Source organism: Physcomitrium patens, chromosome 19 (assembly GCF_059467195.1).
Source record: "Physcomitrium patens ecotype Gransden chromosome 19, ASM5946719v1, whole genome shotgun sequence".
Lineage (NCBI taxonomy): Eukaryota > Viridiplantae > Streptophyta > Bryopsida > Funariales > Funariaceae > Physcomitrium > Physcomitrium patens.
In genome coordinates this window covers 1,462,253-1,483,691 of record NC_143428.1, presented here as the reverse complement: position 1 = coordinate 1,483,691, position 21,439 = coordinate 1,462,253, and the positions used below count along the sequence as shown (strand labels likewise).

Below are 21,439 nucleotides of genomic sequence, written 5' to 3'. Positions count from 1 at the left end.
GTAGAATTGGGTACTAATTTTTGTGTCCATGCAACACATGTGAAATTGGTCACATGAAACAATTATACCCATAATACTTAAATTTATATCATGATGAAAATTCAAATGAATTTACTGGATTAAATATTTATAGGATAGTATAAATAGGTTGTATTTATAATAAAATATGAACAATGCTTCTCTTTTATGGACTGTCTTTTATCTTTGTAATATGTAACTGTTAAAAAATTCAAAAAATAATCCTAAAAATATTATTAAACCAAATCATTTATGCTGGACCTGCAGTTGTTCAAATGTTGAAATTTTTCTCTCAAATATAAAACTTCTTCAAATGTGTAACTTTGTCTTTAAACATGTTTTTTCTAACTTACTTTATATTTAGAATTTAAACCTTTAAGTAATAACAATCACAATTTTACGTAACGTTTCAGTACTTGTATTTTGTAACCTCCTTAAATCTTAATTATTCAATCTCAAGTTGATTGAAAATTGATACATCAGTAAACTTATTAAATAAAAAATTCAAACATTTCCAAATTACTAGAACTATATGATAATAAAAAAGAATGTTTCTGCCAAGCTTATTGAAGTTTGTTATGAAGGATTTACAATTGATGATTTGAAATACAAAATTAATCTATTTATTCTAAAATGTTATTTTTTTGTAAAATTCAAAATGTTGAAAGGCATTAAAAAAATTCACTGTAATACAAAAGAGTTAAGAAAAATATAACTGGCATGCCACTCTCAAAATATGCTAATAATTTCCAATTTATTTTTTAATGTTAAAGCCTAAAAATTATAGATTTATAGATTTTTATTAAAGACACTAAACCTATTGTTTACAAAATTATTATTATTTTCATGCGATATTTTCCAATACTGCTTCCAAAGCTCCTTGTCAAAGTTTTAAAATCCTATTTAAGTTGTACGTGAAGTTTTATTTATTTTAAAAAATATAATTTATTGCCGCATTAAATATTTTGAATTTAAAGTTTACATACTTCTATTTATATTCATAAAAACCTACAATATTTTCTTTCATCCTTGGTGAATTTTTAGAAAATATAAAATTTACAAGAGTGATTAAAAAAACATATATATATATATATATATATATATATAACAGAAAATTTGAAAAAATATTATAAAAAAATCATGAGAAGTTTTTAATATTGTGTTTTGGAAATTCTCCAGACTAAGTACATGAAATTGTATGTTAATTTTTGGTTTTTTCTTGGGGCAGGGGGGAAACTGCCCGCGGTGAAAAAGTTACTAGGTCGGGAAAAAGACGCGAATGGGGCCCTTGTCCGGGGAACGGGAGCCCGACACACCCAGCCCCCCGCCTTCGCTTGGCCTGGGCCTTGGCCTAGCCCGGCGTGGCGGGGCGTGGCGTGGCTGCCGTCCCCCTCGCAACCTCCATGAATTCCAAGTGCTTTCACAGCCTCGCTCGATTCATGTTGCTCGCGATTGCCCCCCGTTCAGCCCTCCCCAATCCCCCCCTCCCCCCCCCCCTCTCTCTCTCTCTCTCTCTCTCTCTCTCACTGTCCCGTTATTGCGGCTTCCCGTTCACATCGCTTTGTTTGGTGCCGGATTGGGGATGAACGAGCGGATGCCTTGAGCGAGCGTCCTCTCTGTTCGGATATTCGCTGAGGTTCTCGTGAGGACCCTCGCGGTTGGTGCCCTTCAGATGTATGAACGGTGACGGGATTTAACAGGAACCCGGATTCGTTTGAGGGATTTGAGATTTTGGGTGGTTTTGTTGATGGAGAGCAGACTGATTGATAAATGCGGGGACTATTGAGACGTGGTGGAGTTTGGGGGCGGGAGGGTGTTCTGATTAGTGATGCGAAGGAATCGAGGGTTGCTCTACTTAATTTCAAATAAGTTGTGATTGGTGTGATTTTTGTGATTTTCGAGGGATTTTCGTGGATTTGGGGTTGGTGGGGTCAGGATGATCCGGAGGGGAAGAGGAAGGTGAGGGGGAGGGAGAAGGAGAAGGAGGAGAGAGGGAGAGAGAGAGAGTGTGTGTGTGCGTGTGCGGGAGGGAGTGGGATTGAGAGCCCATGGAGAGCAAGGAGGATCAGTTATTGGGTTCGGTGATCGCCAATCACCTGTTTCTGTCGCAATTTGAGCTCTTTCGAGCATGCTTGTTGACATTGAGCGTGCGAAGTCCTGGATTGGCGCGTGATATCTACCAAACGGTGATTAAGAAGATATGGACTTTGAAGGGGGTGGTGTGGTCGGAGAGCGTACCCTCCTCTGCGCACATGGCTTGGCTTTGCCTCCAGGAGCTGCACGCTATGGAGGAAAAGCTTATGGATGACACCAATCGCGGAACAACAAAAACTGAGGCACAGACAGAGGATGATCCCTTCGAGGCAGCATCAGCGTCGTCGTCCCCGATGTCTAGCTTACCTGAATTTCGAGGCAACCATTGGCAATTTTACTGCCGTCCTGTTTATGACTGCATCGAATTTTTGCTTCTCCTTGAATTTATTAAGCAGCACGTGGTCGAGAATGGCACGACAATTGCGAAGGAGTTATCGGGAAGTACAGGTACGGGAGATCGATTTGCATTCTAGTTGAGACTTAAATGCCAGGTAGATTGATTGTTGTATAAACCCTATCGCCATATAGAGCCAGTTTTGTAAGCAACGTGACACAATGTGCGGTTGGTGTTTCGGGAATTAAAGCAGGCCCTTTGTGTTTGGATAGTTGGTATGCAATGAGAGTGCCTGCTAATGAGGTCGGTTGAAATATTTCCAGTGACAAACCTAGTCCAATCATGAGCAAGTGGAGAAGAAATCCAAAAGTTTCATTCACACGTCAAGATGTAGCGGGTTGAGTCCTAATGCGCGGTACACACAGAAATTGTGGATAATTTCTTCTAGCTCGCGGAAGTCATGATTGAGAGACGGTTGATATCATAGAAATTATTTAAGAGGCTTCAAGTAGGGCAGGACTAATGGCTAAAATATTGTCGCTAAGCATAAAACCTGTAAATGACATATGGAAGGTGTCGTAGAAAATTTATGTAAGAAATTTTGGATGGCACAATTTTAGGGAGGTTCAGAAAGACAGTGATGCGTGCGCTGTGTGTCACTGTTAAATGGAGCACAGAGGAACATTACCCGAGGGTTGCATCCTACTGAACCTTAAACCCTGCTTGGGGGTTCTGGCGTAATGTTAAATTATTTCTGTTTAAGCTTCCAACTCGCTCTTTCTCCGTCAATTAAGAAACTATTGGGAGCCTTCAGGTTAACTCTCATTTATTCATTTGTTTTTACATAATTGCAAGGGCGAGAGGACTGGTAGTACTATTACTACTATGTTCAAATTGTTGATTATTGCAACATTAAGGTTATGTATCCTGATTGGTTCTTCAGGTTTAGAGAAAAATGGTAATGTGTCAACGTCGGAGACAGCACCTGCAATCAATAAGACCACTGATGATGGGAGTCCTCCGGATGAAAGAGCTGGACTTCGGCTTGTTCGAAAAGTCGCTGCAGCAGGACTAGAGCGGCTCGATCGGTCAATTAGATTTATTACAGGACATGGATCAGAAGGTGGAAACAGGGATGACAGATTGAGTGAAGCTCAGGGTGGAGATGGGGATGCTGATAGAGCTGAATCTTCTGGCTCTGCTGGCTCTTACGAAGAAGTTAAGGAGTCGTTTACAGAAGTGGACAGGAAATGGCTACGGCATCTGACTCTCCGTCAACCAGATCTTCTCGATGCACTATGTCAGAATATAGCTCGACAACAGCAGGGTGGCTCCAGGGTTCAGGTGGACCTTCAAAGGGAGTCGGATGCAGATTTAAGTACAGAATCGTCCAGGAACAGGGTCGATGAAGGGCCTGAAGAGGATTCTGCAAGAACAGACTTCACCTTACTAAGCACGCTTGAACATTTTGAGGTGAAACCCCGGACTGTATCCCGTGTACTGGCCACAAGCAGTCTCAGCATTCTCGGTCTTCGATTATCCATTTATTTGGTCTGGACTGGAGATTTATGGTACTAGGATATATCTGAACGTGATCTTTCTTCATTTTTTCACAGTTGGGGTCAGACATTCAAAGGGAAGTACAACAAGCACATCTTAATCAAATAATGGAAGATGCTGAAGGGGGCCAATTGCTCAAGGCCATAAGTCACTTGCGATTTCTGCACGAAGATTTTGGAATTGCAAAAACTGATTGCAGGTCAGGAAGCCCATTCACTATCTTGGCTCTGGCGGATGCCTTGTTGTTGACTACGCATGCAGCTTGGAGGATCTATAGATACGTCCAGGATGCATCTGAGAAGTTTAGAGATGATGAGTTGTTCTTCTGCCTTCTGATTGTGCTGTGTTTGTTGACCATTAATTAGTGGAGCAATTCACTCGATTCTGAAAGAAGCAAAATTCTTGGCGCGGGAGCAACATGATTCTATTCTTCAAGCCATTTATGAGTGCAGTCTCTCTTCTGGGAGCATACTTCTCCCAAAACTTATAGAGGTAGCTCAGAGCCTTTCCTTTCAGTGTTTGTAGACTTTCATTAACAGTGGTTAGCGAAAGCAAGGTCGACGTGAGTAGGATAGAAGTCATTAACAGACTTACGAAGCTCTCTTGGCTTGTATGTGTTAACCAGTCTGTTCAAGATGACATGCTTCGAGAAGAACTGGAGCAATTTAAGGCATCACCCCAGTTGTTGTACCCTCCACCGTTGGAACGACTACACCAACGTCTGGAGCAACTGCGACAGGGTAGTTCTTCTGGGTCAGGAAGTTTTGCAATGACTGAAACCTCAGCTGTTCGGACATGTTTAAGAGAACTCTATCAATATGCGCGTGTTGATGGTGCACATGTGCTGGAACTAGTGGTGAAGGCAGCACTTGCTTCCGTTAAAGACCGCCAATTGCAGAAAGTTGCAGATGTACGTGTTCGTTCCAACCTCTCATTTTGTGTTATCGAAGAATGATGTGCCGAAATCATTTAGGCGCGATCTTTAGTTTTGCAGCGTGAATGGATTGAGATGTGTAGTCATGTCTCAAACATTGTAATTCTGTGAATGCAGATAGTGACCCCATTTCCACGACTTCAACCATTGGTTGCCGTCATGGGTTGGGACCTCCTGCCTGGTCATACCAAATCTCGTCGCAAGCTGATGGAGCTACTTTGGAATAGTAAGATAAAACTTACGGGACATTCTCATGGAAGAGCTGCAGATGAGGTATTCTTTAAATCTTATCTCTGTATCACATCTTGGAATCCTGCAAAAGTAGGACCATAGAGATTTCTTCACGAAATGAATCGTTCTTTTTGTGGAAGGAATAACAGAGACATGTATTCTCTCTCCTCTGGCTAAGTTGGTAGTACTACATTTTTGTTCTACTATGAAATCTAATGTACTATAGGACCCCAATGCAAGTTACCTTGTTCGGTAGTGCTTACAGAATTCTGTGGATATAGATGGCTGAGAAAATTGGCATGGCCTTAGATGGGTGATTTAAATTGCCATGTGTTAGGTCTCATGTGTGGACCAGCTCTGCGATCAGCTATGTTATCGTTTGGAGTTGGCATACTTTGCTGCTCGTTCAATCAAAGGCGTAGATGGTCAGTCGGCTAGCACAAGAATCTTCAACAAGGGTGGTCGCCCTAAAGTGGAGGATATCGAAGGTCCTGCTGATCCTTTTGTGGCCAATCTAGTTCTTGAACGGTTAACTCTTCATTCTCCTATTCGGGTGGGTCTACTCGTTCCCTATGTAAATGTTTGTTGACTTAATTATGGTATTTGATGGACTTGTGATGGAGTTGCACATCGATCACCTTAACAATGGGTGGTTTGTACAATGATTTTGTATTTTGCTTCTTTGTATGATTTTGTATTTAAGTTGTTAGTGAGTACTTGCTGACAGATATGCTTCTTGTTTAGGTTCTTTTTGACGTCGTTCCTGACATTAAGCTCACCGAAGCTCTAGACCTGGTTAAACTGCAGCCAACTGGCTCATCCGTTGAAGCCTACCGACAAAGGTTCTATCCATACACCTGACATTGTGAAGTTGTATGCGTAAGGTGATAAGTAGTGGCATTGTAAATTTCATTCTTCATTTTTGCGCGCGCACATACTCATAGATGTGTGTGCGTGTGTGTGTGTGTGTGCTTGTCGCATTTTAGCAATGTGATATCCTGTGTTGTAGATAGAATTATTGATTTACATTCTTGTTGCAGACACCTTGATTTGGAGCTCTTACACATGCACTACGGTTTACAAGCTATAGTACTTGCTTTGAATTCCGTGGAGGTTTCTACGGATAACGACCAATCGGAGGAGGCAAAGGCATATGGAGCAGTCATTTATTTACAGCATCTCCGAGAACATTTGGATGCTATTACAACGCCTGTCCGTCGGGTTTGTGAACACCCCAATATCACAATTAATCAATCTTACAGTGGTCTCTATTGTTCGTAGAGAATTTACTACTACATATTTAGAGCATTCTTACCAACATTTTTAATCTCCTAGATAACTTCATGCTGGATGTGATGGATGAATTGTGCCTTTGTTATGGTTAACTCTTTGGGTATGCCAACCCCATAAATTTGATATTCTCATCTCATGCAGGTGTTTATGATGGGCATCATAGTTTCGCTCCTGCATATGGATGGTATTACAATCCAAGCTCCTACTATGAACGACCCGTTTATTTTGGAGCCAAGAGATACTAACTCAGGAGAAGGAGAGAAGTTATCCGCGATTGCTTTCATTCAAAACATTTTGACAATACTTCAGCAGTGCATGCCGGCTGCCGGTTTAGAGTTGGATACAAGGGGTCCTTCTACTAGTAGAATTGGCTTGTCTAGGAAGGTCAACATTCAAAGCTTTAGTTTTCCTAGCAGAGCAGCCAAAAAAGCCTGGTTGAAGCAATTAGAAGCCTTGCATCTATTCGTTGATGATTGGAATTGGAGAATTGGAGTATTGCAGCGCCTTACTTCATCTTCTCAGCGACCTTGGCAATGGCGAGAAGCCTTGGCAGTTTTGCGAGCAGCCCCTTCTACAATACTGAACATGTAGGTGCTCTTGACCGAATCAGTGATTACGAAGAGGTGGTATTAGGATAAATGGATGTCAATCGGTGGATTCTTTGATGTCAGCATTCGAACATCCTGTTATTCTATTTCATTTTCTTGGTCTGTGTTACACTGGAGAGTTGTGATACGTTCAAATTAAATCTTGTGCCTTCAGATTAATAATGTTGGGACAGTTTGCGCCTCACACAGGAAGTAGGTGTTGCCATGTCTCTAATTCCTCACTGCTTAATTAGTATCACTTCTATGACAACTGTTAACCCAGCTTTCATATTTGCCACTTTTGGGCAACTTTCTGCAGTGCATAAATTTGAATTTCTTATCCGTAGCTTATGGTTTTAAAAATTAAAAAAAGCTCTTTGTTACAACCTCAATAGCAATATTTGAATCTGACTTTTATTTTATTTTATTTTATTTTTATTTTATTTTCCTGCGTTTTTTTTAGAAAAGGTACTACTTTGCACATTCCTATCATCTGATGTTGTGAGGGAGATGATTTTTGTCACGCGGTATCAGTTAATTAATACTAGCACTTACAGGTGTGTTCAGAGGAATCATTATGACCTGGGTCAAGAGGCGGTGCGTCGCTTTAAGTTATCTCCTGAAGAAGCAGCTTCCTTGCAGCTTGCTCAATGGGTTGATAGTGCTGTATCGAGAGTGTCGGTGCGTTAGGAACTTGAACTCCCAAACTACCCTTAAGTTATCCACAGCATTTGTTTATCTTAGTTTTAGTTTTATTTTGGATATTTTTGCATAGTTGCTGACTTATTTTGACTAGTTTGGAAGGCCTTCACCTCATTTTGTTTGTCCGTTTTATGTTCCTACTTTCGGCTTCTTCATATAATCTATGCTTGGCTTGTGAGAATGAGACAAAGCAGTACCCTAGTGAGGGAAGTCCTTGTAACATTTTTTTTTTTTTTTTTTTTTTTTTTTTTTTTTTCTCCTGGCATTTGATATGAATGCTATAAACTTGCTATTCACATCCAAGGGAAGTTGAAGTTTGAAGAAGTTTTCTGGATGTGTAGGTGGATGATGCTATTTCTCGAGTCGCAGAGGAGTTGTCAACTGCTGATGACAACCTTGATTTCACTGCTCTCCAAGCACCTCTAGCGCCTCTTGCCACTGTAAAGTCAAATGTCCATATTGGCTTTTGTTTCCTTTATTTATTTATTATCTCTGTGGAAATGTTTTTGATCTGTATGATAGGCCTTATCTTAGTGGTTGCTTGGCACCAAAATTTTAGCGACCAGTTAACTCTGAATTTGAACTGCATATCAGGTTCTACTCTGTGTTGATGTTGCTGCAACTTCGGTGAGGTCAGTTGACATGGCGAGACGTCTTCTTGATCGGGTGTGTATCTTACTACTATCTTTAAGTTTTCCAATATTTATTGTCTCTTTGCTCTGAGCAACTACGTGAGCATCAATTCTTAAGTTGAGTCCTTCCACTATGTTCAGTCAATAATTGAATACTTCAAGGACACAAGGTTAAATTTTTTCCAATCACCTTATGTTTGATCCTTGAGTGTAGCCTATTGTATAAAAGTTGCACCTGTTAGATAGCTCTGGTAATCAACTTTGGTTGTTTCTGCAGGCTCGTGTCCTTCTATCTCAAATTCAACAGGCAGGAGCAAGAGGTCAAGGGCCTGAGCAACGACAGGAGGTCTGCATGGCCATGGTGGCTAAACGCACAGTTATCCGGCTGAATGAACTTCTTGAACAGGTCGGTGCTTCTTTTTTGCCTGAGGTGACGGTCCTGGCTTAGTAGTTGCTAATAAACATCAATCATTTTAGTGATTTGCAGGTCTATCTACCTTTGCATGATGTTTGGTTGTTCTATTTGTCGTAATCTTCTCGACTCAATCAGAATTAAGGCACTAACCAGGAAAGTTGAGGGTTTAATCTTTGTGTAAATTTTAGTACTGAAAGGCAAGGGGGTATCTAACGATGGATTTTTCGGGAACTTTGGTGGTGTTTGTTAATCAGGACAAAGTCGGGGCTCTGCAACTTGTGTTGTCTGGTGCAGACATGGTGTCAATGTCAGGGACTGATAGTACTCGTCAAGTCTTCCGACAGAGGGCTCTTGCCATTCTGCAACAAACTATAGAAGATGCCTTCAAAGGAAAACGTCAATTTTTAAGTGGTAACAAACCTGAATACTATTGCACCTTCTGATGTCATACTGATGTTCTTCGGTTTCACTTAAACACTTGACGGTGATCTTATTGAATTTAGAATATTGAAGCGCAGCATTATGCGACTCTCTCAAATAATAATTCCTTATTCTTTGTCTACTGTATCATGGATATTTGCGGCAGTCTGCTGGTTGACGTATGTGGCTTGGGGACATTATCATTTGAATTTCACAGTTTGCCGGGCGATTTAAATAGTCTCTTTGTTTCCTTAGTTGCTGCACCTTTTGGTTCTCAATATCCCAGATATTTGCTGACATCAGTGAGATATCCTCTCTCGAGGACATAAGCGTGATCAGCTCATTGTGACTCTGTTGGAACAAATCTAACCGGTTGTCATCTGACCTCTTAATTCAAGTATTACATGCTGCTGTCTGAATGCAGGGAAGCTGCATAATCTTGTTAAGGCACTGGCAGATGAGGAGGGTGAAGACTCATTGATTGGGCCGTATGTGGAAGGGAAGTCATTGCTTGGACCTGAACACAGTCTTGGCTTGGGACTTGGATTACGAGTTCCGTCAAGGCACGGCTCCAAAACGTCAACCTCGAGTGCAGGGTCAGTCTCAAGGGACTTTACCGATGATAACGTTTTTCAAGTAGCTACTAAGGGGGCGATGAAGCGTTTTCTTGGACCATTGAGTAGCAAGCCTATGGCATATCTATCTGCCTTTATACTATACATTGCAACTGTCGGCGACATTGTAGATGGTGTGGATACCACCCATGACTTCAATTTTTTCACACTCATTTATGAGCGCCCTAATGATGTACGTCCATCTGAACACTTTTTGCCACATCTGCAGAGGGCTTTTCATTATGAATTTTGGAGATGTTATGACATCCTAAAAGCGTTTGACTTTGTAAACTGAGGATACTTCTGACTTGATATGATGGTTTGTGTAGTTTTTATTCGCCTTAAATGTATTCCTCACAGTACAACGTAAGCTGCTCCTATGTAGTTTGTGCTCAATTCCAGACGCTGTGTACCAGTTGTTTGCTCAAGTCCTTGATTCCATTTATTAGTTGGATTCTAAGTTTTGACCCTGGAATTATTGGAAGTTGTTTTGATGGCTAGCTGCATTTCGGAATGGAATGAGTTGGATTTGATTATTATGATCTAGAACGGATAACCCATTGTTACACTCTAATTCTTTGTCCCTGCAGCTATTGACAAGACTCGTTTTCGAGAGGGGCAGTGCAGATGCCGCAGGCAAAGTTGCTGAAATCATGGGTGCAGATCTTGTTCACCAGGTAATTTGTGACTGGTACTATTTGCCATCTTGTTGTCATCTTACTTGTGATTGATCTTGGGTATTTTGAATCTCTGAAGGAAATGTTCACTTATCGAAAACCTTTTCTACAAGTTGTTTGTTTCCCCTTACTATCTCCCGACAACAGCAAGCAACTTGTGACATGCTCACAAACATCATGATATATGCAGATACTTAATGCAGTCTTGTAAAACCTTAAATAAACACTGATGTACCTGTTTGCACGTTCAAGTTCGCACAGTAGTTGTTGCTCTTTGTAATTGCTTATACATATTTTTTCATGAAGGAAAGAAAATGTATTTGCTTCACTAGTGAAATTTGTAATTAAAAGTAACCATGTTCTTACAATTTGGGGGGGTTTCTTTCTGAGTCTTGCAGGTTATCTCAGCGTGCGTACCTCCAGTGTATCCTCCTCGTGGAGGTAAGGGCTGGGCTTGTATACCACAGCTCCCAACACGTGTGGTTCAACCTGGCACTCAAAGGGGAGATGTCCATGTTGTGCAAACAAATGCACATGAGGATGAGGAGCCTCAACTGTATCCACTACAACTGGATGTTGTGAAGCACCTTGCTACTATTTCTCCCGTACGATCAATTCTTGCTTGTGTGTTTGGTCAAAGTTGTTTCACAACAAGAGCTAATGATCCAGCCATAGCTAATTCAAGTGCTGCGGTAGATGCGGACCGTTCCTTCTTCGATTTTGCCCTGGAACAATCTGAGAGGTAATTAATGTGTTCCCCAATTGCCTGATATCATACCTTGAGCATCTGTGTTCTATCTTTCTCTGGGTCAAGTATGTGGTAATATATTCTGTAAATCGTACAAACTGACGAATTTGTTGTGTTGCTTTCTATTAACTTATTTTGACCTTGTTGAAACGTTTGGGTACATATCATGATACAAGATGTTTCAATGTGCAGATATCCTACATTGAATCGGTGGATTCAGTTGCAAGCAAAGCTACAAAGTCTGTCGGACGTATCTACGTCTTCTCACAAGTTCAAACGAGATGCAGGAAGAGAAGATGATAGAAAAGCGTCACTTAAACGTCCTCGTGAACCTGATTTAGAAAATTCACATTTGCCAATTGATTCTGACCAGAAGGATGATTTGCCTGGAACTTCAGAGCTAGCATCTGAATGGAATGTGGAATCCTCTGCACTGAATGATCGTAGTTCTGCCTCGTCAACTTCTGGGGTGGCCAAGAATGGACAACGCACGAGCTCATATTCTCTTATGTTCGACTGGGAGAATGAAGCTCCTTACTCTGAGGCAGTCCAAAGGTAATGCATATATATATATATATATATATATATATATATAATTTGTTTTTTGAATGTAGCGCTTTTCCTTAAAAAGCCTGATAAGATTTTGCCAAGGGGTTGGAGCAGTTTCATTCTGACTATGTGCAGGCGGGTGTGTGATTAGTAGCTTTCTGAAGTTAGGTGTTTATCTTGTTTAATTATATCCAACGAAATGCAATTATTACTATTTTTCCAAGTAAGAAGAACATTCCTGTGGTGTTTAATGTTCTCGTTGTCATATTCAATTGTTATTAAGACGTGAAAGACGGGGAACTGAGTGAGGATCAATTTTAATACGAAGGGTTCGTATGAGAATGGTATGAACGGCAGCAACATGTCAGGAACATTAGATTGGTGTCTTTATGGATGCCATTGGCATGCAAATAAGAAGTGAACGTTCCTTGTTAGAATCCGATTTCTCTACTGTGTTGAATATTGAAAAGCTTCTCTGGCTTGTTATGTGGCAGATTGATGGAGGAAGGAAAACTGGTGGAAGCACTATCTGTCTCCGACAGATGGTTGCGAGATGGCGCTCCAGACGAGTTGTTACAGTTGTTGATTGAGAAAGGGGAGGAAACTGGATCAGAATCTGGAAATCAATGGCAAGGAAATAATAGCAGTCACCCCTACAACAGCAGCTGGCAATACTGTATTCGTCTTCGGAACAAGACACTGGCTGCGACCCTTGCCTTAAAGTGAGTCATTTGCCGGATGATAAGTTGTATTCTTCAGTTTTAAGATTGACTTGATATTTTTATTGTTAGGTGTGCATTCTTTATCTTTAGCATTTTGGCTTTAAGAAATATTCCTACTTTCCACTGATTGGGATGATTTTGCAGGTATTTACAGAGATGGGATCTTGATGCGGCTATTGATGTCCTCACCATGTGCAGCTGTCATTTGCCAACCGATGATCCTCTGTACCTTGAGGTCTGCTGCTTTTAGCCTCAATCGTACTGGATCTCAGAGTCCAGTTGTCTTTCATATTTTTTCCCTTACGTACGAAGGTTTAGGTTTTTACTCGTGCAGATAAGGCTTTTGTTTACTCTTGATTTCAAGTAGTTTTGATAATTGTTCGTATTTTCTAAGCTTATTGAATTCTTGTCTGAACACATCAATAAATATAGGTAGTCAAGAAAAGAGATACTCTTCAGCAGTATGGTCGGATTCAACGAGCTGACAACCGATTTACCCAGTGGCAAGAGGTACTGTTCTTTAAACTTCTATAAGCTAAAACCTAGTTTTTTTTTTTTTTTTTTTTTTTTTTTCACCTTCTTTGACATACTGTGCCAGCTCTAGGGTTGGCTGGGTGAAAACCCAACCGTGAATTTATCACCGAAGGACAAGGTCTGTTAATCCGCTGCTGAACTTCTCAAACTATCTGATTATGACGTGTCTGAAAGCCTGAGACTAACCTCCAAAGTTCTAATTAAAGTGCTGACACAAGTCCCTGTTTCTTGGTCATTATCTCATCAGTTCGGAGAGTAATGGTCACCTCTCAGTTCGTGATTTAGAAGGAGCTTCTAGCTGGATCTGTATGAATTTTCGTGGCATTTTACCTTGATCTCTAGTGCTGTGAAGTGCTTGTAAGATGGCTCTTTCCGAAGGACTAATGCACCGGTTGTGCAGGTTGAAGCACTTTGTCAAAGTGATCCTGAAGGACTGGCACTTCGTCTGGCTGGGAAAGGTGCCGTCTCGGCAGCACTTGATGTTGCAGAGTCCTTCAAATTGTCCAATGATTTGCGGAGAGAACTACAAGGTCGCCAATTAGTGAAGTTGCTGACTACCGACCCCATCAGCGGAGGTGGTCCTGCTGGCGGTTTACGCTTTTTGAATTCCCTGCATAATCCTGAGGATGCATTGCCAGTCGCCATGGCAGCAATGGAGCTTTTGCCAAATCTTCAGTCGAAGCAATTGTTGGTGAGTACGTATTTGTCTGGTGGATGGGGATTCAGTTCTTTGATTTTGAGCAAGGATATCGCAACCATGGAGTGGATGATTTCGTTTCTGTATCTCTCCTACATTTTTTTAATGTCCGAGAAACATACAAATCCTGTATATAATACCTTGCACTTATTAAGAATGAAAGCTTCAGGAGGTCTTGAGGACAGCGGATATGCTTGTTGTCAATAATGCAGAGGAAATATCATCCAAGCCCAAGTGACATTGTGGTATTAAACATCGTACTAATTTTGGGCGCATGATTGTTGTTGAATAGCTAATCATTTTGGCTTGCAGGTGATTCAATTACTTTAACCTGAGCATTGAACACAACGGAAATGTTGTGTCTACCTTCCGTCAGCCATGCTGCGCCGGGGTTTGTGTCCAGAGAATAATTGGGGTTCTTATGCATTTCGCATGTCCAAAAAAAACTGTTCATGTTGAGTTTCCTGAAATCATTTTGTTCATGCAGGTACATTTCTTTTTGAAGCGGCGAGTGGGAAGCCTATCAGAGGAAGAACATGCAAGACTGGATCGTTTAGCCTTAGGCTTGCGAATGCTTGGAGCTTTGCCACTACCATGGCAACAACGTTGCTCTGCCTTACATGAGCATCCACGACTCATCCTTGAGACTCTGCTTATGGGGAAACAACTACGAGCTGCCTCTCAAGTGTGTAACTCATCTTGCTTACAGGGAAATCGTTCGATACCTTTCATAGAGATAGTTTGGTAACGCGTTTTGTGTCCTTCAGGGTGATGCTTTTCACCAAATGTTTACTTGGGTTTTTATTTATTTATTTATTTTTTAAATTGTTATTTTTATTTATAACGTAGTGGTATGCTCTTTCTCCAGCTTCTTCAAGCATTTCCATCCCTCAAAGACGATGAGCTGGTCAAAATCTACGCTACAAAAGCTTTGACTGTTAGCAGTACTCCTCTTGAACGTCGAAGCTCAATGTCCACCATAACTGCTGCTAAACCACTCACTCGTTCTTCGACTCCCACTTCTGGGTCCAACTTCAATCGTGGACTCAACACGCTGCAGAGACGAGCATTTTCTTGGACACAGAGAGACACTGGAAATAGGATCTCCAATCAAGATAACAGTAGTCGCAAGAGGAAAATAGCCGGAATGCTTCCACCTTCTCATAAGGCTGCATGGGAAGCCTTGGCTGGTGTTCCTGAGGATCGTACACCTACTGGGCTTACTGCCCTTGAGGGTTATGAACGCCCAGCTCCTATGACCATTACCGAGGAATGGGTTCTGACAGGGGACCAAATAAAGGATGATGCTGTTCGTAACTCGCATCGATACGAAAGTGCACCTAGCTGCATTCTTTTCAAGGTATAAGCTGACCTTTCTACTCAGTTCATTGTCATGATCATTGTAAGCACTAGACAAAAAATCAGTCTAGAGTCTCAGATTTTCTAAGCTTGAGGTGATTTCTCTATTCAGGCGCTCCTTGAGTTGTGCTCTTCAGAGGCGGTGGCAGCCAAAGCAGCTGTTGATATTTGTATTGTCCAAATAAAACGACATCTCTCTTCTGAGCAGCTACCTCGTGCTACTTTCAACGAATCTGCAGAGCGAGGTTTTCACGCTGCAGATGCATTTGTCCAGGTATGGTTCTAGTGATGTCCTTGATTCGACTGCACTTATATGGATTTTTGCCACATTCCTGAGTTACAAACAAGCAAGACTGGAAAACTGCATTTAGCACTACAAGAATTACTATTATGTCTTGTTCTTCAATGCTGACACCAGCCTAGGGTTTCGTACACATGAACGAGAATCTTCGATCGCTTTCGATCTCTATGGATATATTAATTGATTTGTAGGTACTCTGAAATATGATGCCGGATGTGCATTTTAAAATAAATGCGTTTCCGTCGATTAGTTAAGGATCCCTCAATCTAAGAATGTTCTTTACTGTCAACTCTTTTTAGTATCCAAGTATCTTCGTTTATACGTTTGTTTGTCTTTTTTGTATGTAGGCTCTGCAATATGCGATAGGCCAACTAAGGAAACTGACTGGAAAGTCGGATAAGCCACCAAACAGCCCCAGAACTGGAGACGGTGACTGCAGTGAGCCTTCGGAATTAGGAGACACAGCAACAACATCTACAGCAACCTCTGGAAATAACACGGATAGTTCAAAGGAAGCTCCTAAAAAAGACCCCAGTGAAGCAATTAACCTTTCTGACGTTCTTGAGCAGGCAGAAATTTGGCTTAATCGGGTGGAGCTTTTGCAGACTCTGTTTGGTAATTATGTTCCAGCTTCTTTGGATGACTTGATCGACGACATTGCTGCCGAACAGCTGCGGGGTCGGCTTATTGCGGATGAACGCTACAACTTGGCTATCTTTATGTGCACTAAATGCAAGGTACATAGCACTTTACCATGGAGTGGAAGTATGAGGAAATTATTTGATAGCTATTATCGCCAAAACTATTTTCTGTCTTCACATAATGAATATTTGACCAACCTTTCAATGATACAGATTAATCCGTGCCTAGTTTGGGAAGCATGGGGTTACGCGCTCCTTCGTATTGAGCACTACGCTCAAGCAAGGGTAAAGTTCAAGTGAGTAAAGCTCCTGCACTGTAGTATTATTTGAATGAAGTGTATTCTAGAGTTACATTCTGTCCAACTTCAGAATATTTTGCAACATACCTTCAAGAGTTCCCGCTTCTTAGGTTTATCTGCGTTGTTTGTTGGGATCAGATGCTTGTGCAGCCGTTGAATATTGATATCTGATCACATACTTCTTTATGGCTTTCAGGCGTTGCTTGCAGTTACATACTGGAGACCCAGCTATAGTGGTGCGAAGAATCATTATGGCTATGGAAGCTGGACCGCCAGCAGATTTGTATGGTGCCCGCTCACTGTAAGTAGCTCTATACTCCTGCTGTCCTTACTGCCAACGGTGTCTTGTTATATGATGTGATATATTATGCTGAGGCTGGGTGTTATGATTTGCCCTAAGTTCCTAATCCTACGCTCAATTATGATAGTTTGGTTGATAGCTTACTTATGGATATTGGAAATGGTGTGGTTGCAGGTACGCACACATGGCTAGAAGTGTATCAACTTCTTCAGATGACTCACTCTCAGCTGATTCTTATCTGAATGTGTTATATGTTCCCTCATTCAACAAACCTGATAGGTCTCGTCGATCATCAGAAGATTCTGCAGACAGCCATCAAACCACCAATCCACAGATCAATGGAGATGACTCACCCCCACGCAGCCATCTTGATGAAACTCGCTATGAAGAGTGTGTTCATTACCTGCAGGAGGTCAGATATTCGACTGTTCCAAGCATTGTCACATGTATTGCACAAGCATTTTTGTTTTTAGACCATCATGTTCATCATTGCTGAGCGTTCTTCACAATCTAAAAGTTAACGTATGCTGTCAAGCTGCATGAATTCGTGGAAGAAGTCTTCTTGTTTTAAACTAATTGTATAGACATGATCTCCAAAATAGAACTGACAATGATGATGTATGTGTGTTTGATGACAGCATTGTCGCCAGGATCTTTTGTCATTTATGTTTCAACACTGCCGTTATACTGAAGCCTGCAACCTTTTCTTTCCTTTTGATAGCGTCCCACCGCCTCCACTTCCAACTTCCTTCCAATCTCAGACTCCTTCATCTTCTCCTAATAGGCCTGACCCTCTGGCCACTGACTACGGCTCATTGGATGATCTTTGTGAGCACTGTGTTGCTTATGGAGTTGTTCTAACATTGGAAAGGGTTATTGCTGCCCGAATCATTGAATCTAATAACCAAGATTCACCAGTAGCTCAACATACGGCTCAAGCTCTTACGAAGATCTGTAATTTCTTTGAAAATCATCGACACTTCAATCATCTGTACCGGTTTCAGGTGATCTTAAAACTCGTTCGCTCTTTCCACTGATGATGCATCATGGCAGCGAAGTTGATGTTATCTTCTACCTAATCTAAATTTAGGCAATTTCGATGAATGTCTCTTATTAGCATTTCTAACCACATTATTTAAAGATGTGCTTTATAAGCTAACTGTTGTATTGTGCAGGTTCTGAAAAAAGACTACGTGGCTGCTGGGTTGTGCTGTATCCAGCTCTTTTTGAACTCACCCAATCAAGAACAAGCCTTGCGTCATTTAGAACACGCAAAGGTATTTTTTATCTGAGAAACTTGAAGAGATGGGTGGTAAACTAGGTCTTAAGCTGCGGCATCTGCTATCATTTCACTTCTTCTAAATCCGTGTTCATCTTAGAGTGATACCTTCAAATAACAGTATTATGTACGCTTTCTGGACTTTGGAACTTCACCAATTCTAATTTTGTTCTTGTTAAATTCATGGCAGGTACATTTTGATGAAGGTCTATTGGCACGACAGCAATTGGGAGAGACAGCAAAAGGTGCCACAAAAGCACCTCGAGGAAAACTTCCTTCGCAGAAACTCACTGAAGAGGAGCTAATCAAGTTCACAGCTCGAGTTGCCATACAAGTAAGAGTGATGATTGTATATTTGACAAAGTATTGAATCAGATCCCCGGTAAACACCCACTGAATCAAAGATGAGTGGTCGCGGTCATTGAGCAGTATATTCATTTACTTCTCATGTATCTGCGCCTCAAGATTGATGCTAATTCATACCTTCTGATATTGCACCTCGGAAGCCACATTAAAAAAATCGAAAAATAATTGCCCATTAGATTGCTTTCATCTATCCACAGGAGATGGCATTAGTTTTAGGTTCTTTTCAATTATGTAGAATATCATATATTGTATGTAAGTGCTGTAAGTTGGAAACTGGCTGCTGATTCCTGTTTATTGTCTGATATTGAAATCTAAGATTGAGGTAGTCCGCACATTTGGTGACTCTGAGGGGCCACCGTGGAAGCACTCACTGTTTGGGAACCCAAACGATGCAGATACTGTCAAGTAAGATTTCAGTTCAGACTAGTTGATTCTATGTCTTTCATTCCAATTTTCTTCTGAGATTACACACTTATATTTGTCATTTAAACGCGTATGAATTCTCGTTTTTCCTGTCTACTTCGTGATAATATGAGTTGCTTTTTAGGTCTTACGAAGTGTTTCTAGGCGTGGAAATCTTCATTTGTCGAGGCAATAAGTCAAGGTTTTTGAGATTAGATCATAGCTCCTTAACATGTGGTTTGTTGGTACAGGCGGAGATGTGAAGTTGCTGAGAAGCTTGTGGAAAAGAATTTTGATTTGGCGTTCCAAATCATATATGAATTTAACCTTACTGGTACAGAAACGACGATATTCAAGTTTTATTACATTTGATGGCCGGCTGTTTCGAACAGATGTTTTAGAATCGTGTTTGTCTTGTAGTCATATCCATTGTTAATGTCGATGTTATGAATTGGTTTCAAGCACATCTCTGTTTTAGATCCGAACATATTTCAAACTAATCTCTTGCTGATTGCTTTCTTTTGCTTCATGTGCTTTCACAAAATCTTACTTCAATTCTTCCATTCAATTATGGCAGCTGTGCACATCTATGCGGGTGTAGCTGCCTCCTTGGCAGAAAGGAAGAAGAGCAATCAGCTGGCAGAGCTGCTGCGGAACATTAAAGGCACCATTGAGGATGACGATTGGGACCAGGTGTGCTGGAATATCTTGATTCTCTTTCACTGGATTTTTTCCAGCAAAAGCTGTATATTAGTATCAGAAAATTTCGCACTTTCTCCTGTTTTCCAGACCAGCATCCCATCTAGACCCATTACTTTGCATGTGCCATATTTTTCTTTTCTTTTTTTCTTTTTTTCTTTTCTGAACCAAGCACTTACTAATATTATTCTGGGACAGGTGTTGGGTGCTGCAATTAATGTCTATGCCAACCGTCATAGAGAACGACCAACTGGTTTGATTGATAAGCTTTCAAGTAATCACAGGTGCATCTTCTTACAACTTTGTCATGCCAGACTGGATGCCTTGGCATTTAGGTTGTTTCTGGTAAAACCTTAAAATATGTTGCTTGTGTACTCGATTTGACCAAGCTTTTATTTTCCATTTCTATTGTGAAACAGAAAAGTGTTGGCTTGCGTTATCTGTGGGCGCTTGAAGAGTGCATTTCAAATAGCATCACGCAGTGAAAACATATCAGACGTGCAATATGTCGCTCATGTGGTAACATGTCGGATCATACTTGATTTTTACCTCATCAAAAGAATACGTACTTATCATATGTTAGTAGCAGGCGTCTTTTATGGTGTTGAACTGCAATGCTATTCACACTGTAGGCTGCGGACCGGAATATCTCATCAGTGGTCCTGTTCCTTGACATGAACGACATTGCTTACGATTATTCGGATGTTCATGATCTACGTTAATTTATGTGTACTTTGTTTGGAACAGGCACGGCAGACGGGTTCTCTGGCAGTGGAAGATTTGTGCAAGCAGTGGCTGACATCCCACAGTTTGTAAACCTTTGTAAACTCCTCGTCAATTAATTAATTTCTCGTAGATACGTTTCCTTGTTTTCATATATTCATACCGGCATTTCTTATTTACGTTTCTGAAATGTAGAACCGATAAAAGCTTTGTTAGATGAGAGTTCACATGAGTTATTGTCGCTGTATAGATATTCTTCTTTTCCATATCCATCGACCAAAGTTGTTGAGAAAGAAAATTGCAGTACCATGCTCATTTCAAAATAGATGAGTGATCATTTGTAGCTTACCAGTCTCATATACTCAGATCTTCCAATGAGATGAGGACTTTGGTCGTTAGATTCCTGATTTTTTAATGGTGAAACGGGCCTCAGGTTCTGCTGTGATTGAGCAATTCAGCTGTGTTGGTTTATTCAATGTCATATCTTTTTTCATAAAGCATTACGTACTTGACATTTAGTATATCTTGATATTTCGTGTCTTTTATTCATGAAGAAATTCCATTATCGACAAACATTCTCTTTGTTCAGCAGAAAGTTCTTGTTTGATGGAAGTGGCACCTGTTATAATATTCAACGATAAAAGATTCCATTCTCCCTCATATCATGCATACATTAGATCCTGGAAAAATCTAGACTAAGTTGAGAGACTTGTATCAATCCAACTTCATGAATCGGAGACTTTTTCTCAAATCCCAACTATTATACAATATTAGAATGCTAAATAAAGAAGACATTGAACAACTCATACCTATCAACAACCAAACTAGACAACTTGCAAATATTGGAGTACTAATATAAGATGAAGAATTGATTAAAAGAGGTTTGACTAGCTTACCTTCAAGCCAAATGATATATAGAAGGGAATTCACTCCCACATTCAATGAACTAGAGAATCTCCTCCTACAAGAAGATGTCAAAACTAGAAAAAGTGAAAGAAGTGAAGTTGAAGAAGCCTTATCAACTCAATACAAAGCCTTGTATATCTCTAGACTTGACTTTTGTAACAATTGAAACTATATAAGAAGATGCTTTAATTCAAAATGCAGTTGCTTATTTAACTCCAATAAAAATTATCATCACTAAGAATCTATATCTTAGTATTCTCAATACTATGGTAGAAATTTACAAGTCAGATTTGAAAAAGGTACCTCCAATGAATGTAGAAGCCCATTTCACTAAGCAAAGAAGTACAAACTCAAGCATCTCGACATTAAGGTTTGCAAATTGAAAGCCAAAATTGGATCAAA

General features: G+C 40.5%; 1 protein-coding gene across 2 annotated transcripts; it reads left to right on the top strand.

The window, feature by feature from the left end:
* The first annotated feature begins 1,455 nt into the window (after positions 1-1,455).
* Positions 1,456-20,649, top strand: LOC112295824 (uncharacterized). Of its 2 annotated transcripts, none has more exons than XM_024547807.3 (39): positions 1,456-2,559; positions 3,390-3,919; positions 4,063-4,205; positions 4,372-4,498; positions 4,632-4,916; positions 5,058-5,213; positions 5,509-5,724; positions 5,916-6,013; positions 6,212-6,392; positions 6,606-7,051; positions 7,609-7,732; positions 8,095-8,193; positions 8,348-8,419; positions 8,663-8,791; positions 9,055-9,211; positions 9,645-10,027; positions 10,425-10,511; positions 10,910-11,253; positions 11,452-11,814; positions 12,303-12,530; positions 12,675-12,765; positions 12,963-13,040; positions 13,465-13,755; positions 14,249-14,446; positions 14,630-15,121; positions 15,233-15,394; positions 15,769-16,158; positions 16,276-16,358; positions 16,558-16,662; positions 16,837-17,074; positions 17,301-17,666; positions 17,838-17,939; positions 18,132-18,275; positions 18,624-18,712; positions 18,961-19,043; positions 19,287-19,402; positions 19,607-19,692; positions 19,828-19,927; positions 20,156-20,649. In XM_024547807.3, exons 1-39 carry the CDS (start codon positions 2,067-2,069, stop codon positions 20,222-20,224), a joined length of 7,944 nt encoding a protein of 2,647 aa, XP_024403575.1. In that variant the 5' UTR covers positions 1,456-2,066; the 3' UTR covers positions 20,225-20,649. The 2 variants fall into 2 exon arrangements, with proteins under 2 accessions (XP_024403575.1, XP_024403574.1); XM_024547806.3 differs by having other exon boundaries at positions 19,828-19,934.
* Positions 20,650-21,439: the final 790 nt, after the last annotated feature.

Bases quoted from the DNA above. Each gene is read 5' to 3' on its own strand.
- LOC112295824 (XM_024547806.3), top strand. From the start codon at position 2,067: ATGGAGAGCAAGGAGGATCAGTTATTGGGTTCGGTGATCGCCAATCAC. The intron at 6,014-6,211 runs GTTCTATCCATA...TTCTTGTTGCAG, and splicing joins GTTGAAGCCTACCGACAAAG to ACACCTTGATTTGGAGCTCT. The intron at 18,276-18,623 runs GTAAGAGTGATG...TTGAAATCTAAG, and splicing joins CAGCTCGAGTTGCCATACAA to ATTGAGGTAGTCCGCACATT.